At 44.3% G+C, this 18,614-nt stretch overlaps 1 protein-coding gene across 1 annotated transcript in view; it reads right to left on the bottom strand.

Moving 5' to 3' along the window:
- Positions 1-18,614, bottom strand: part of FGF1 (fibroblast growth factor 1) — a 328,310-nt gene that overhangs the window by 54,592 nt on the left and 255,104 nt on the right. The window contains exon 2 of the mRNA XM_069244700.1: positions 7,903-8,084. Within this exon, the coding sequence (XP_069100801.1) occupies positions 7,903-8,071 (169 nt within the window). The 5' untranslated portion in view covers positions 8,072-8,084. The remainder of the gene's footprint in view (positions 1-7,902; positions 8,085-18,614) is intronic.

Genomic DNA, 18,614 nt, shown 5'->3' with positions numbered 1-18,614 from the left:
ACCTATATGTAGTGCACGCGTGTAATGGTGTCCCCGCACTCACAAAGTTCAGGGAATTGGCCCTGAACAATGTGGGGGCACCTTGGCTAGTGCCAGGGTGCCCTCACACTAAGTAACTTTGCACCTAACCTTTACCAGGTAAAGGTTAGACATATAGGTGACTTATAAGTTACTTAAGTGCAGTGTAAAATGGCTGTGAAATAACGTGGACGTTATTTCACTCAGGCTGCAGTGGCAGGCCTGTGTAAGAATTGTCAGAGCTCCCTATGGGTGGCAAAAGAAATGCTGCAGCCCATAGGGATCTCCTGGAACCCCAATACCCTTGGTACCTCAGTACCATATACTAGGGAATTATAAGGGTGTTCCAGTAAGCCAATGTAAATTGGTAAAATTGGTCACTAGCCTGTTAGTGACAATTTTGAACGAAATGAGAGAGCATAACCACTGAGGTTCTGGTTAGCAGAGCCTCAGTGAGACAGTTAGGCACCACACAGGGAACACATACATATAGGCCACAAACTTATGAGCACTGGGGTCCTGACTAGGAGGGTCCCAGTGACACATAACAAACATACTGAAAACATAGGGTTTTCACTATGAGCACTGGGCCCTGGCTAGCAGGATCCCAGTGAGACAGCGAAAACACCCTGACATACACTCACCAACAGGCCAAAAGTGGGGGTAACAAGGCTAGAAAGAGGCTACTTTCTCACACTTGCCTCCTGTTAAGAAGTCTCAGGGGCATCTAAGACATCATCTTCCAGTGCCTGAGCTCTTCTTCTGAGAGTCCTAACTTGCCCAGTGGCGCCAACTCCAGTCCCTGCACCCTTGGAAGTACAAGCTGGTGATCTGAAGGAGAAAATCTGCGCATTAATGCGCCAAGCCATAAGAATCAATGCAGCACCCGTCTCATTGTTGAATAATCGACGCAGCACCTGCCCTGTGGCTGGAGAATTGGTGCAGCACCTGCCTCGCGACAGCAAAATCTATGTATTTTCCATGCATCATCCCTGGATGACAATTTTTCATCGACCCTGCACCACAGTAAGGAACCGAGACCGCATGTCTGGAAATCGATGTATCACCTTTGCTGCAAGGAAAGAATCGATGCATCACCTACCCTGCCAGTAAGGAACCAATGCATTGTCTCACCTGTGAGGAAAGAATTGACGCATCACCTTCCCTGTGCATTAGGGAACCAACGCATCGCTTTGCTTTTCCTGTGCCTCACCTCCCCTGTGCCCCACATCGTTTTTGTTTTTGACGCATCTCAGGAACTTTGTGCTAAGAGATACATTCATTGATTCCTATGGATTAAGACTTTCTTAAAGTTTAAAAAACAGTTATTTTGACTTGTGTATGTTGGGTTTTTGTTGTTTTGGTCTTGTTTCACAGAGATAAATATTGGCTTTTTTCTAAACTGTTGTGGAATACTTTTGTCGTGTTTTCACTGTGTTACTGTGTATGTGTAAAAACACCTTACACATTGCCTCTGAGATAGGCCTGACTGCATGAGCCAAGCTACCAACGGGGTGAGCAGGGGTTGTCTTAGCTGTGTGACTTCCTTACCCTGACTAAAGTGATTGTCCCTACTTGTACAGGGTGCAAACCACTGCCAACTAGAGACCCCAGTTCTAACACTGGTGATCAGCGGTGAGGATAGGACTTGTATTTTACGTAGAGTGATTGGTGTACAATATATATATATATGTATATATATATATATATATATATATATATATATATATATATATAGTTAGATAGATAGATAGATAGATAGATAGATAGATAGATAGATAGATAGATAGATAGATATGCAAACATACATAGACAGTCAAATGTAAATGTTTTAATCAAACAAGCAAACATGTAGGCTTGTGTTTTTTTACTGAGTGTATACGTACACACACATACACACCCACACACACACACACACACCAACACATATATTTATTTATATACAAACATATATAGAAAATCAGATTTAAACATTTTAAGCAAACATGTAGGCTTCTGCACTGAATCACAGATGGATAAATAAGTGCATGTGGCAAGGTTCAGCATCTCTTTATTTTTGCTTTGTTGCCTCTTGGCACATTCAACAGCTGGGGAGGTTGAGCCCAAGGGGACTGATGGCAGAGTAAGATACCAGTTGGAGTTGAGGGTGTGCTGATGGAATTAGGTGATCTGGATCCCGGTCTTGGTTGTCTAGGGGACCTGACACCCCTGCAGTAGGCTTCCTACGAGCATTCCCACTAAGTGTCCTACTTCGCAAAGTATATGCAGACTCTTCGAGATCTAAGAGCCAAATATAACCATCATTTCAAGATGGAAGAGCACTGCAGATATTCAGAAATGGTTTGTGGTCAAGCAACATTGACAATATACTGAAAAAACAAACTTGCCCTTATTAAGTGCTCCCCAACATAGGAGCAAATCACCTTTAATGCTGAAAGACTCCTCTATTATGGGTGAAATGTGTATCCCAGACACTACGACTAGGACCTGAGGGGAATTTGCCTAAAAAGAACGGGATGGATTCACACATCCCCTTGGGTGTCATGCATCATCATCGGCCATCCCACACTCGCCAAAGAATACTCTGATGTCGGGCAGGCCCTCATCAAAAGGCTGAGGGACTGTTCAGGGAAGATCTGGGGAGTGGGGGATCCAACTACAAATCCCTGTCACCTTCCTGACCAGAAAAACTGTACTTTTATTAAGAAGGTGGTGAAGAGATGGTTAAAATAAACTATGGGACACATGAGGCTTTACTATGTGACTCAAGTCCACACGAGTCGACAAGCTTCAGCCCTTAAAAGCCCCCTTCAGGGTCCGTGGCTTTCTTCAGAACCAGAACCTATTTATATCCATGTCTATTGTACTCATATACTCAGTGCACATGCATACATACAGTACCAGATACTGATCTCTGGATGTGCCAAGAAAGGTGTTTTCCTTTTTTGTCTAAGGGTCTTAAGGAGAAAAAAAGACATAGATATACATTTATACAGACTGACATTAGTGTAAAACACAAATAAAATAAACAAAATCAACACAGACAAGCACTGGAATATAGTTGCTGGGATGTATATGTTAAAATCCAAGGCCAGCCGGCCTGTGTCAGCCTCGTGAGGTCAAGCTGTGCCACTCATGTGATCACACAGCACGCTGCATCAATTTCATGCATGTGTAAGCCTATTCTTTAAAATATGCATAGGGCACTTAGTGAGGAGTGACTTGGTGATATATACACACATGCAAGGCTGCTAGACCTAACTCTCATCCTAACTGCAGGACGCTTACACCCCATGGAGGAGCAGGAGAGGGGAGTCCTGTAGTCACACACGGTATAGGGGAAGAAGAATATATAGATATCCAATAGAAAGTACAATGGTCCCAGGGACCTCGCGGTACATCCACCCAGACGGCTCTTTTCGAGGCAATGACTTACTTTGTCAAAAGACTTCTCCTGCAGATACACCTAACTGGGTCTCCGTTCTCCTCCTGAAGCTGGTGAGCATGACGGCAGATCAGGTATTTCTAGAGAAGCGATATGCGTAAACTGACGTGGCGGTCACATTGCAAACAGCATACTGGGGAGTGTAGTTCATAAGGCCTCCTGGTGTGCTCTATCTAATTTGTACGTGTACAGGGGATTCAAAACTCACAAAGGGAACAAATGGAAATGTTACAAAGTGTCACTTGTTTATTCTGGTGTGCCACTACCTGGATGGTAGCACTCTAAACATATACAGTCAAAAAGAGGGGAAGGACGTGAAAAACAGATATGACAGGTGGCATGGTACCTCATACCAAAGTAATTTCAATCTTGGCCAAAACATCTCTTTTGAAAAAAAGGAAGGAAACATTTTCAAAAACCTTGCTGCGCAACATCCTCTTATTAACACACTTGTACAGTGCTTGCAAGACTAAGGCCCTCATTACAACCCCGGCGGTCAAAGACCGCCAGGGTTGAATTGTCGATCGTACTGCCAACAGGCTGGCGGTACAATTCGCCATATTTTGACCACGGCGGTAGTGCCGCGGTCACACCGCTGGGACCGGCGGTTTTCCGCCATTGTTGTCCCGGCGGTTATAATCCGCCAGGGCAGCACTGCTTGCAGCGCTGCCCTGGGGATTATGACTCCCCTTCCCGCCAGCCTGTCCATGGCGGTAGAGACCGCCATGGAAAGGCTGCCGGGAAGGGGAGTCGCGCGGCCCCTGCACTGCCCATGCACTTAGCATGGGCAGTGCAGGGGCCCCCAGGCACAGCCCCATCGCAATTTTCACTGTCTGCCTGGCAGACAGTGAAGAGCGCAACAGGTGCTGCTGCACCTGCCGAACCACGTCATTGCAGCCGGCTCCATTAGGAGACGGCTGCAATGTTAAGGCTCACATCCCCGCTGGGCCGGCAGGCGGGTGGGCGGAAACTCTGTTTTCGCCCGTTGGCCCAGCGTGGATGTCCAAATGCGGCCAGTGGGTTACCGACTGCATGGGCGGCCGCTTGGCGGTACAACCTTGACGGTCAGACTAGTCCGACCGCCAAGGTTGTAATGAGGGCCTAAGTGTGGTCAACACAAACTTTGTAATGGTGGCTAGTGCACCCCTTTGTTTTGGAGTGTCACTGCCTGGATGGTGGTGCTCTATATACGTACAGTGTTCTTTTTAGGCAAATGCCCCTCAGGTCCTAGCCTTACTGTCTGGGATAGACACATCACCCATAATAGTGGAGTCTCTCAGCATTGAAGGTGATTTGATCCCAGGTTGGAGAGCACTTAATAAGGGCACATTTGTTTTTTTGGTGTATGGTTAATGAAAGGGAGAGCACAAGCGTGTACCCTGACCCAAAAATCCCTCTTCTTCCCCTTCAGGTATTAAGGGCATTGTGTTTTATAGTCAATCAGCATTGGTCATCGAGTGTGGAGTGGTCAGGAAGCCAAACTACAAAAAACACTATTACTTTTTTATTTGGGGAGCAGATTTTACCTAGTGTCAGGGTGTGCTGCCCAAGCCTTTTCATTGCCCCCAATGTTTTTTCAACCCTATAGTGCTGTTCAGGGATCATCTACAGATCTTGCCATTGAGAAAGTAATGATTCAATTATAACTTGCTGTAAGGGTCAGGGCTTGATGAAAGATGAAGACCACCAAATTGGTTCACGTGAAAAATCATCCAATGGCCAGTCAGAGTTCTTTTAAATATGAATTATGGTTTGTGAATGGCTCAGGACCGTAACAAGCTATTCAAATAACAAGTTATTCAAATAATAAACCATTTGAAGATCACCAGCACATTCGTATCTACAAAGAATTACTGAGCAGCCTCCCATTAAACCAAAAAAGGTCTATGCTCAGTAAAGTGTTCCTTCATGCCATGTTTCGTATAGTTATGCTAAGCATTTTTTTGTGAATAGAGTAAAAATGTCTTTGGAAAATGCTACTTTTGGACTTTTATTGAAAGTAGAAACACTCTGCTGAATTTCATGCAGGTTCGTGAAATTGTGTCAAACTTTTTAGTGATTCCAAATTTCAATGTTCTATTGACCTACCATCAACCTTAAAAACACAGTCGCTATCACAGGTTCTACTACTGAGGGCCAGTTATGACTTTGTAGTTAAGGTTGAAGTCCCTCCATATGATATCCCATTGTTGTCCCTTTAATCACTGTGAGCACTCTTGACTACTAAGAATCAAGCTTGGGAGAAATGTTCTTCAGGACTGAACCCTCCCTTCACTGTGCGAATTTGGTGCAACATTTGTTCAGCAGTTATAAAGGGGACCCCAAAACCAATCACAGTTGTGATTAAAATGAAAACCGAATAGGCCACTTTCATCACTAACAAATTAAGTATCGCTGAACAGAAGCCCAGCAAGTTTTGCAGGGACATCCTACATCGTGCTAGGCTATGTTAAGTGTAATTTCTTGATTTGATGAATTTTTCATTGAAACAGTTTTGCTTTATTAAGCATTCCAAGGGCACATGTGAAGATGCTTTAAATGTCTGTAAATGTTCACAGTCAATGAGCAATAATGCTAAATAGCTTCTTACGCAGTGAGTGGTCCCACATCTTCATGGCCACTAAACCTATCTCACAAAGTTAACATTTTATTAAAGTGTAGCAGGTATGGATGCCCAACATCCATGTGATAAGTGGTGTGACTGCTATTGTTGTTGAGTGATTTGTACAGAAGCATGAGGATTGCAAGAAACCAGATAAAGCTGCAATCACTGTTTACAAACTATAAAGAAACCACACTCTCATTCTGCTTCTTGCCAGGAGGAGGTGCTGGGAAAAATGTTGCCACCCTGCAGGGTTGGTGTCCCAGGGCCCTGGCTGATCCAGTCACCTGAATTTTTGGAGTTCATTGGATGAGGTGAATGAAACAAAAATATGATTGCGGGGGAGACCGGAGGGGTCTGAGTCAATGATGTGATGCATCAACAGAATTTACGTCCATCATTATCTCAAGCTCTGCTCAACTGAAAGGTAGGATGGAGACTACAGTGCAGTCCCTTTGTGAGACGTACCTATTGAAAGACAGTGTCAGCTGTCACTTGCTACAGTTAATCCAGAGTTCCTTAAACACGATCCTAAGGGATCATATAGTTGATGAACGCAAGCAAAGATCTAGAGATGCCTCATGCGAGAGAAGAACATCCTGCCAAGAGGGAAGAACAGCTCCCAAGCACTGTAAAAACAAGTTTTTGAACGTAAGGGCCAGGAAACGCAAGACCCTATTTCGATAAAGAGATATTACTTGGATATATGTTTTAGGGTAATTTGGTATTGAATGGATCAGAGTACAATCCTAGAAAGAGTTAATCAGGGCTGAAATTGATCAAAGTCTTGGTAGCTCTGGGTAAACAGAAAATGTACAACAATGCTTCATTTCTACCCTGGTCCTGTAGATGATGCTCTAGGACGCCTAAAGGCTGTAGAAAGAAGAATGCAGCTAGGAAAGGAAATTCAGCTATTTACAGAGGGCATAGAAAACCCATTGGGTTCTATGACCCAGAAGTAAACTCTCTGACAGTGGAGGGTAAATGTTGTGGGCTTGGGGACAAAGAACAGTAGGAATGTGGCGTAGGACCTAGCAATGAGTTTTCTTTTTTACGCTTTCCCTCTCCGCACCTCCATTACAGTATGGGAAAACAGAGGTTTGTACAAACAGAATAATTCACAGAATTTTAAACATGAAGGCACATGTGTCAAAAGCCATGGTAAGGGGGTGTTACAGCCACATGTACTCAAGCTAATATAACTCCTTATCACAAATACAAACACATCCAGGCAAGTTAATTGGCAGCAGCTACAATAGGCATATGGAACTCGTTGTTGTCAACATTTTGATCTTCTCAATACATTGCCTATTAGGCAAGGAGAGAAGACAATCCTCCTACACCGTTTTATTTTTGCTAAAGTTGTTTTTTTATATTGTGATTGCTAACGCTCTCGCGATTTAGACTCTTGGGTATTTTATTTTATTATTATTTTTATTTTTATTTTATAAATTTACTATATAAGTGTTACCTATTAAATATATCCCCTTAATATACTCTAGAGAGTGGAAGAATCTCTGATTAATCTTAAATTAACTTTTAATTGGTGTTCAGCAAAGGTATCTGTTATGTGTGTCATGGCCCTAAGCCAACAATGCAAACTGTACCCAAAACAGGACCGTAAATTAATTTTTAAGTTCCCTAAACACCATGTTTTACCTGTTTAGTGTTGTGAGATCATTTGCAAGGACAGATCAACACGTATGGGAGACAATGAGCACTCTTGTCTTGTTCAACTGTTCAGTTAAAAAACGGGGTCACACAAGCAACTTGAAGAATACACCTGCCTGATGAGAAGTATATAGCCAATGTGTGATAAATGATGCAATTCACTTACTGTATGGGTCACTCCGGTCTCTGGTCCCATCCACCTTGCCATCTGGGAGTATTCGCAGGAAGTGCCCTCCGTTGCTGCAGTACAGGAGCTTAGGCTTCTGGTAGTTTCCATTGGGAAGGTTAAATCTTTCTGTCAGGGCTGCAAAGGTTGTGATCTCTCCTTCAGCCATCCTGCTTCAAGCCCTGCAATAAAGGCAACATGTTCCTTAAGATATTAGCAACAAGGTGATTTCTACAGTGGCCTTAAAGGCTTTCTGAAACTGCACCTGCCTCTATCAAAGAAGCAAATCATGTCATACAAGTTGATACTAACGCCAAATTTAGACATTTATTCCCATGTTGCCTGCCAATTACACTTTCCGATACAATTCTCTACATATAGATGTCATTACCCTCAAACTGCAGTCACTCCTCCACCTTCCCTGCATTTCGTTTTAACACATTTTATGTAGAGTTGGACACATGGGGGGTCATTACAACCCTGGCGGACGGTGTTAAAGCGGCGGTAAGACCGCCAACAGGCTGGCGGTCTTTTTTTGCGTATTATGACCATGGTGGTTACCGCCATGGTCATCCGCCGCATCACCGTTCCGCCCGCCAGGGCGGAGACGACCGCTGGGCTGGAGACCTGGGTCTCCAACCCAGCGGCCACCACAATACCGCCACCGGTATTTCGACCCGGCTTACCGCCGTAGATTTCCAGCGGTAGGAACAGCCATGAAATCCATGGCGGTAAGCCCTATCAGTGCCAGGGAATTCCATCCCTGGCACTGATAGGGGTCTCCCCCACACCTCACCCCGACTCCCTCCCCTACCCCCCCCACCACCCCTGCCACCCCCCAAAGGTGGCAGGGCCCCCCTCCCCACCCCGACCCCCAACATCACATAACTCACACACACACGGCACGCACGCAGGCACCACCAACACACATACACGCACACACACCAACATACATGTCTACATCCACACACTCAGTCAGACACGCACACCCATATACAGACATACACGCACTCATTCCCAACACACGCATCACACCCGCAAGCATACACGCACTCACACCCGCCCTCTACATACACAGACGCACACCCCCATGCACCCACACAACACCCCCCAACCCCCTCCCCTAACGGACGATCGACTTACCTTGTCCGTCGATCCTCCGGGAGGGGACGGGAGCCATGGGGGCTGCTCCGCCGACACCACACCGCCAACGAAACACCGCCGCGCCGAATCACAGGACGTGATTCGCTGGGCGGTGTTCTGTTGGCGTGGTGGTGGAGGTGGAGCAACCTCCATTTCCCCGCCGCCCGCCAGTATGGCTGTTGGAGGCTCGCCGTCGTAAAAAGGACGGAGAGCAGCCAACAGTCATAATACGCCGAGCAGCAAACCGCCATTACTGGCGGTCTTCCGCACGGCAGTCCCTCAGTGGTCTTGTAAAAAGACCACCGAGGTTGTAATGACCACCATGGTCTTTGACGAGCTCTAATGGCCTTTTGAGGCAATTAAATGTCAATAAATCTCTAGTTTGTTCTTACCCAACTTAATTGCAGACATATATTAAGCTTCAAATGGGTTGGACAGTTCTGAAATATGATTTACACAATCCTATCCTACTAGTTTGAAATTTCAATTTTTAGCAAGCAGCTTTGCACACTTGAAAGCCTCATACCTAGTGAAGTTTGCACAGTTTAATAATTTGCCAATGTGGGTTTTTGTGGGGATTGTTTCCCACAAATTTGCTTTCGTGGGCATTTTATCCGAACTTTTATTTAAACTTTGTAATGTTCGTGAACTACACAAAGGGGCATATTTATACTTGATTTGTGCCGAATTTGCATTATGTTTTTTGACAAGTGCAAAACGAACTCCATATTTATACTTTGGCGCTAGACCCATCTATTGCCAAAGTTATGGAGTTAAAGTCATTTTTGGGACGTGAAAACCTACCTTGCATCAATGAGATGCAAGGTAGGCATTCCAGTGCAAAAAATGACTCTATGGCATTAGCGCCATGTTTATCCCTGCATGCTAAAATCACGCACGGGGGGAGGAGGGGTCAAATAATGGTGCAAAGCTTGCTTTGCACCATTATTTAACGCCTGGGTCAGGGCAGGCGTTAGCGGACCTGTGGGTCTATTTCCATAGTGGAACACCATGGAATAAGCCCACAGGTGCCTTCCCCAGGACACCCCCACCAACACCAGAGGGACAGCGGAGGATGGGGGACCCCTTCCCAGGTAAGAACAGGTAAGTATTTTATTTATTTTTTTAAAGTGCCATTGGGGGCTCTGAAATGGGCCCCCTACATGGCACTGGGTGCAATGGCCATACCCTTGGGATACTGGTCTCCTGTGCTGGCCATTGAGGTGGTGGGCATAGCTCCTGTCTTTTCTAAGACAGGAGTCATGTGGTGTGGATGGCTTTGCATCAGAAAATGATGCTAGGCTGGTTAGAGTAATTCTTTTTTACTCTAACCTGCCCAACGTAATTTTTTGTGCAAAACCCCCTTCTCCCATAACACCCCCACCCCCACCTGGCTAACGTATATTTTTTTTTTTACGCTAGCCCACCCTTTCCACTGGCTTGCACTATTCCATAAATATGGTGCCTGGATGGCACCCAGGAATGGTGCAAGCCGGTGCAGAACTTTTTGATGCAAAACTGCTTTAGTGCAGTTTTGCACCAAAAAAAAAAATATATGCCCCAAAGTTTGCAAATATTTGAAAAACGTTAAGATGTTTGCAGGGGAGCCTACGTTATTAACACCTACTGTTTGACTAGTGCAGACCTGAAATGGTCTTGTCCCAGGGGAACACTGAACCTGTGTCTTAGATGTGAACAGTGGCTGGCCTAAGAATCATGTCCGTAATGGTGTCAAGGATTTTTCACTGGAATGGTCCTTAAAAGCTTTCCCCTTGATTGTCCGAAGAAATGGTGACTCCTTCCAGTGATCACGCTGCATTAATATACATGCAAACACCATAAGAGTCGACTGTCTCCATAAAACGGTCCCATTTCAGAGTTAAAAGCCTCAAATGGCAGAAAAAAACTTCTTAGCAATCTTTATGGCTTGCTCCTCGTCAGACTAGTGCTGAATGTCTAACGGACCCCCAAAAAAGGGCTCTCTGCCCGAGATCTTCACTGGTAATCTGTGACTCGAGTTTCTGTGCATACATTTTTAGACACATTGTGGTCTTTCACTGTAGCTTAGGAGAAGTGTTTTTTGTTTTTTTGTGTTTGGTTTTGATGAAGCGCCACTTGATCCGTATGGATTTTTAGGCGCAAAATATGTTGACCTGTTGTAGTGGTTGAAGGAAGTCCTTCATCCATTTCTTAATTTCCTGGTACAGTGGCTGAGCACTATCTCTTTTCCACTCCAGAGTACTTTTTAACCTTGACCAAGACCCTTCCTTGATCAATAAATTGTAGGTTTTCCAGAGGTTTTGAGCCAAATTTACCCCTTTTTCTCTCCTGCTCTCTCCTTGCCTGTAAGTTAAAATTTATCCCTACGCATTTTTATACCACAGCACAGATTTCCAATGAAAATCTCTGGCAAAGAGCCACTTTTTGGGGGCCCATCAGACATTGCAGCACCAGTCTGTTGAGGAGCAAGCCCTATGATGAAGCATGACATCCAATGGATGTGTGAGGGCATTTGCTTCTAGATACAGAAGTGCCTAGTGGATTTCTGACCTTTTCTGGAACAGTGTATTCTTGTGTGTTTGTGTCATTATTAATCAGCCAAGCCAGTAACTCCTATGTGTCGTCTTTTGAGTGAGATGTGGCTGTGAATGCTGCATAATAAAGGCACTGAAGACTCTCCACCTGGATGGCCTCCGCTAAGTAGGCCCAGAGTGAGGGGTTTGAAAAGCCTGCATCTCAACCTAAATATAGTACTTCTCAAACCTAAATAAGTCTCTGGATATGGACTTGTGTTCCTCAGAGATGTGTGGGTACTGGTGCCCCTAATGACCATCTTAATCACCTCCCACTACGTAGACCGGGAAGAGGTAGACTTAGTGTTGGGATCAAAGTAGAATCTCTTAAAGTGAGGTTCCTGGAGACTGAGGGCTATAAACACCAGGTTGGCATGGAAGAGGAATTTCCACCCAGAGCCAGGCCCAGCAAAATGGTGTTATGATCTGAGAACTCCCTTTCTTGGTAGTCTGCAGAGGCAAACGAGGGGCAGAGAGTGGCTGAGCACACAATTATGTCCATATAAATCTACTGATCATGAGGCGTGGAATAAAAGAAGTAAATCCCAACTTCTGGATTGGTAGAGGGACCATTATTGGTGCTATGATGCCAGGCTGTATGAGGTGGAGGTAGTAGGGGCACTGGGGCAGGGAGGGTATGAGTTATCCAATGACGTGTCTAAGACACAATTGAAGACCCAGGTACTCATGGAATATGTCCCCAGTGAAAGAGATGAATATAAAGCCTCTGGAAGAATTTTAGCTGGTCGGAGTTGGGGGCATAGATTCTACCTATAACAAGCATTGGCAAAGTCAATAGGTCTTGCCTATGCAAGAGCTATTGGTTTTGCCAATGTGTTTTAGCCATGTTGTACACCAGTTTGGCTGCTGTTCAGCGTGGCTAAAAGATAGTGGCGTAGAGGAGTGCTGCCTGGAGTGTCGTAGAGTGGAATGGCGAAGAGTGGAGAAGTGTGTTGTAGAGTAGAGTGGCATAGTGTGGAGTCGCGCAGAGTGGCATACATTGGAGTGGCATAAAGTAGGGTGGACTGGTGTAGAGTGAATTGGTGTAGAATGTTGCAGAGTGTAGTAGTGTAGAGTGCAGTGGTATTGAGTGCAGTGGCACAGAAATCAGTGGCATACAATGCAGCATTGTAGAATGCAGTGGTATAGATTAGAGTGATGCATAGTAGAGTTCAGTGGTGCAGAGTGGAGTGGCACAGAGTAGTGTGGAGCAGAGTGGAGTGCAGCAGAGTAGAGTGGCAAAGAGTGGTGCAGAGTAGAGTGTAGAGTGCAGCGCTGTAGAGTGTAGTGATGTAGAATAGAGTGGCATAGAGTGGTGCAAAGTGGAGTGATATAGTTGACCGACCCAGAGGGCAGTGGAGTAGAGTTGAGTTCAGTGGCATAGAGTGCAGTGACACAGAGTGCAGAGTAGAATCGAGTGGCATAGAGTACAATGGCCTATAGTGGTGCAGAGTGACTAGCACTGAGTGGTGGAGAGTAGAGTAGAGTGCCACAGAGTGCAGTGACATAGAGTGGAGTAGCATAGAGTGGAGTAGCACAGAGTGGAGTAGCATAGAGTGGAGTAGTGCAGAGTCAAGTGGCATGGAGTTCAGTGACAGAGTGTGCAGTGTTGAAGAGTGGGAGTGTCAGACTGCAGTGGTGTAGATTGGAGTAGAGTGGCGTAGAGAGCAGTGGCATAGAGTACAGTGATGCAGAGGATAGTGCAGCGACATAGAGTGTAAGTGACATACTGTGCAGTTGTGTAGAATGCATTGGTGTAGAAAGCAGAAGTTAAGAATAGAATAGATTGCAGTGGCATAGCGTGGTGTGGCACAGGGGAGTAGAGAGGCATAACATGCAGTGGCGTAGAGTTCATTGTTTCGGAGTAGAGTGAAGTGGCATAGAGTGGAGTGGTGCAGGGTAGAGTGCAGTTGCGAGGAGTGGCATAGAGTGTAATGGCGTAGAGTGCAGTGGTGCAGAGTAGATTAGAGTGGGGTGCAGTGGACTGGCGAAGAGTGCTGGGCTATAGAGTTGAGTGCTACAGCGTAAAGTGCATTGGCGTAGAGTTTATTGGCATAGAGTCCAGTTGCATAGAGTGCAGTGTTGCAGAGTGGCATAGAGTAGAGTTGTGCAGAGTAGATTGGTATGGCCTAGACTGGAGTGGTGTAGAGTGCAGTGGTGGAGAGTGGAGTGGTGAAAAGTGCATTGACACAGAGTAGAGTGGTACAGGATAGATTAGAGAGGTGTTGCATGAAGTGGCATAGAATGCAGTGGTGCAGAGTGCAGTGGCATGGAGTGGTGTAAAGTGGTTTGGTGCAGAGTAGAGTGCAGTGGTGTGGAGTGGTGCAGAGTAGAGTGTAATGACGTAGAGTGCAGTATGCACGGTATGGTAGCACACTGCCATTAAAGACAACTCATTTACAATTGAAATGACTATTACAGTTGAACAGCCATACAGTTTTCTAATAAAACTAAACAGTATACACACAAAAATGTGTGGAAATTGGGATTTGTTTTGATCATATTAAAGTACTTGTTTCCAACACACTTCAGAAATACCAAAACATTTGCTTGATCTGTGTTCCTAAATCTGATATATTTACTTACACAGTTGATTTAAACGTTGTTGTGTGCTAGAACAAAACTATTTTCTACCCCCAGTATCCAGCAAGATTGTCACATAAATCCTCTCACTTTGAAATCAGAGAAAGAAATACAAACAAATGCCCTTGGAAGACAGCGCATGAAATTTGACCACGGTCTTTGAATGTACAGCAAATATGACAAAATGTAAAGACCTTTTTACAGAAAGGGAGTTCATAGAACAATACAGTACACATGGTTTAGGCAAAGGGAGGGACAAACTGAACCTGGAGAGCCTAAAGAAAATAATGCCAGCAAATAGAAAGCCAGAAAATGTGAGTTACAAACCACCAACCCAATCGTAATCAACGGGCAGAATGCATTCCTAGGTAAAATTTCTGAAAGTCCCCGAGATGACTTTAGCAAACGAGCTCTGCTATCTGGTAAGCTGTGACCTAATGAGGGGATAACCATCCACTCTGGCTTTGAGGAGGATGAATCAGCCCTTCGAGCCAATGTTGGTGGAGAGCCTTAACCCAGATGAGGGATCCCCAAGCGTAAGTGGAGTAGTTTGTGTTGTAAATCTTACCCCTCCATTTTCTCTAGAGCCTTTCATATTCTTTTTGAGTGATAAGGGATTTCTGAACGATCACTATGTGGACCACTCCCATATGGCACTTAAAGAAAGCATGCATTTTTTAGTGTTTTGATGAGGGGTGCATCACCCTAATATTACAGGAGATAAATTGGAATATTTGCGCTTGTGTCATGATGTGGGTTGGGTGAGAACTGCTCTGTTCCCAGCAAGAAGGTAGAAGCTACTCCAAGGAAAACATGAGCATGATGAAGTAAGAATTTTGAGGAGAGATGGAAGGGGCGCCACATTTAATAAACTTGTAATCAACGGAAAGATCAAGTAAAACTTAAAAGAGAACAAATACCATGGGCAGAGGGCAACTTGCCAACTGCCCAAACCAAAAACCCTGGGGGTGAAGGTAGGAAAGCAGGGCACCATGGGTAATCCAACAAAGCTGGGGCTCCCTACCAGAGGTGATAATGGTGAGTGGGCCCCTCATCTTGTTAACTGGTGAGGAGAAAGTGCCAGAAATCATGCCAGTGATCTCCCCAGACGGGAGTCCCAATCAGAGACCACCTGCTAGCTGAGGCAGTACTCCAACAGGAGCCCAGTTCTCACACCCAAGCTTGTCCACCGAGCAACGAGCCACCCCCTGGTGAAGGACATAAAGGGGCCATAGCAAGAGACTTTTTAGGACCTCTACACAGAAGGTGTCCCACTGAGGGCAGCTCCCCCATGAGAGTCCGGGAAGGGGTGGAATTAGGCCCGGCGCCCAACCTCTACGCATGTCCTGCCTGCACTCAGGCAGACTTAATGACTTTGTCAAAGAGTCACAATGCCAAAATATGAAAAGTGGGCCTACTGGCTTTATCAAGGGGTGAGCATATCAGTATCATAAACAAGATATATCATCTATGTCCAAAAATCACCAATATTTGTAGTCAAATGTATATTCCAGTAGTTCACAAAATGCAATGTTTAATAACAGTTTTAATTAAAAACAAATCAACATGTCTGTGAGCCTTTCTTTTAAGAAAGTTTTTATGATTGCGTTTTATGGGCTGAAAAATGTTGAATGAAATACTTAGAGACATATTGTTTTTTTTAAATAAAATTAACATGTCTCCATGTCTCTGAGTCTTTTTTAACATTGTTTAGCCCACAAAACACAAGCATACAACAACCACAAGAAAGCCTTGCACTCCAGCTGATGAGCACAGAGCTCCCACTAGGAGTATTAAAAAAATATTGAATGTTCTCCTGGGGTTATGGATTTAATGACCCAGAAGACATACTGATTTTTAAGTAATGTTGAAGGGGGGACTTCTGTACTCCCTACAGCCTGTTTTCAACAATACAAACATGCTTGGTGGTGCCCCTGCACCTACTAGAGACATTGCCTAGCTGAAACACAAAGTGTAAACATCTTTTGCAGGTTATTTTGGGGCGCTACTTGAAAGGAGCAGTGAATAGTAAATTGTGAATCATTTATTATTCACTTCGTTTTTAATATTGTTGTGGGTGTCCCTGTGCCGACCAGGACACCTACATCATATTTTTGTTTGGGTGCTGTGAAGGGAGCTCCAGGGTCCCGTGGCCAATCGGCCCCACAGTTGGCACCTATCATGGGTGCAGGCAGTAGACGGACGGTATGTTTTTTTTAAGTGGGTACCCAGTGCCTGCTCGGGGCACCCACAGCTCCATTTCTGGTGAGAGCTGGAGGGGTGGGCCCGGCTGGCTTCCCAAATGGGAGCTGGCTTTTTTTATGTACCTGGATGCCCTCATGCCTACCTGGGGCACCCACAGTGCCATTTCTGTTGGGGGTCATTGGGGGAGCCTTAGGGTCCCTGAGGCCCCAGTCATCTGCCCAGAAGACAAAATACTGCCCAGAAGGTGGCAGCATTTTTAACTGATCCCACTGGGCAGGAGCAAAGTTCTGTGCCTTACCCAGGAGACTGCGGGCGTATAACTACATTGAGCCTGGATATCTTTGATTAAGGATTGTATACAAAAGAAGCCAAGGAAATCCCCTTTGCCGGCGTACATTATAGTTCTAACATAACATGAATGGTTAAATATCGATCTACACTTATGTCTACTCCGCAATATGGATTCCAACCAAATCGTAAAGGTAAGCAGATGCGGAGTTAACAATAGGGCATTTCATCACCATGTTATTTACTTTCAGAGCAAGAGCCATATAATAATTACAACTATTAAACGTAATTAGCAAAAATGTTGAAATAGAATAGCAAGTCTATATTTTTTCTGTGCATGCTTACTTACCTTGCGATGCAATGGTACTCAATATAGATGTCAGTCGACATTCCTGAACTTCATATTGTGACATTCAATCAGCACATTTCCGTGACTTGTGTTATTTAGTTGCTGATTGTTACACTGTACTACACCAATGGCCCAAACGGCCTACTTAAAGGAATGACAGAGGCTTCAAGTGTCACACAAATATTTTCTGTTCATTTTGATCTAACCAAACACCCCATTGGCCTATGTGCTACAACTATCATAATTTTTGGTGAATTGGTATTATAGCAAGCAACCGAAAGGGAAGAATGCATATGACAGGACAATAGACAAGGAAATGAGGCAATGGTTTCCCACACAAAGTAAGGGTGGTGGAGAATGGTAAGTTTATCACGAAATCTAGAAATACCTTTTACAACGGAAGGTTCCTAATCATTGTCAATATGTACCATATTCATATGTAAAGTTTAGATCATTATCCGGAGACTCAGAAATAATATTGATTGAGCTCCTCTCATCGTCTCTTTTTGTTAAGGCCATGTTGTGTCAGAGTGTGTATACCCTACTTGGGAGAAGTGGATCATTTTGGTTTGGAAGGCGACATGTGGTTCGACTTGTGAGAACCGGATTGTAAGCGTTATACAGTTTGTGCCAAAGTTGTTTTGGCTCGACATTCTTGTAAGGAAATGCAACCAGGAAGCCAATCGAGTCATGATGTGGTGCATTTCCTGTTACAAGAACCTTGGAAGAACACCTTTTGGATGTCCCTTTGTGTTCCTCTTCATAGCAGTAATTACATTTTTATAGAACAGTCTATCTATGGGAATGGTTTAGCTTGGCCCAATACTCAATCTGCAGTACTTACAAAAAAGATCCCATGAAAGTCCAACAATTAAAAGAGTGCAATAGTTAATCACATATGTTGATAATTTCAGTTGTACACATTGTTGAAATCTATTAAATAGATCCTCCACTGTAGAGAAAACCAGTTCTCTTCTCCCAGTACTCCTTGTCTAGCAGTCGCCAACAATAAGCACCCTAGAGTGTTGCTTTGTTTGATCATGTCTGCTTGGGTGTTGAGACTTGTTATGACATTGATCAGTTATTTTGAAGAATTATATTTTTGTGTATCATTACCAATGGTTAATATGCCCTTCTACACATGATTTTATATGTACAGACAGATATAGTGCAATTTCCTTTCATATAAATTTCCTCCAATGTGTAGAAGTGTATTTAATAATGTGTTTTAGTTATGCCCCATTTCTGTGTAAAATATTATCTGAGACAAGATGGATGCCATCTCGGTCACTCAGTTGTGGTTCAGCCCTGAGCACATTCTCGCCCCACAGGTTCTGCAGTAAGATCATATTAGTTTATTTGTATTCTATATTGTTTTGCTTTGCTCACGATGAAACTTCTATGGTGCGGATGTAAGACTACAACAAGTATCCATGTATTCTGTTCCTTCACTTTTCTTATTCAGAGAAAGTCTTATTGTTAAATATGTTCTATATTCGTTCGAACATCTCTGGATGACATTAGCATATAGGGTGACGAATAATTACTCAAAGAAGAGGGGTATTGTTTAT

This window comes from Pleurodeles waltl, chromosome 7 (assembly GCF_031143425.1).
Source record: "Pleurodeles waltl isolate 20211129_DDA chromosome 7, aPleWal1.hap1.20221129, whole genome shotgun sequence".
NCBI lineage: Eukaryota > Metazoa > Chordata > Amphibia > Caudata > Salamandridae > Pleurodeles > Pleurodeles waltl.
The sequence above is the reverse complement of the archived record's forward strand: the minus strand, read 5'-3'. Positions and strand labels throughout refer to the sequence as shown.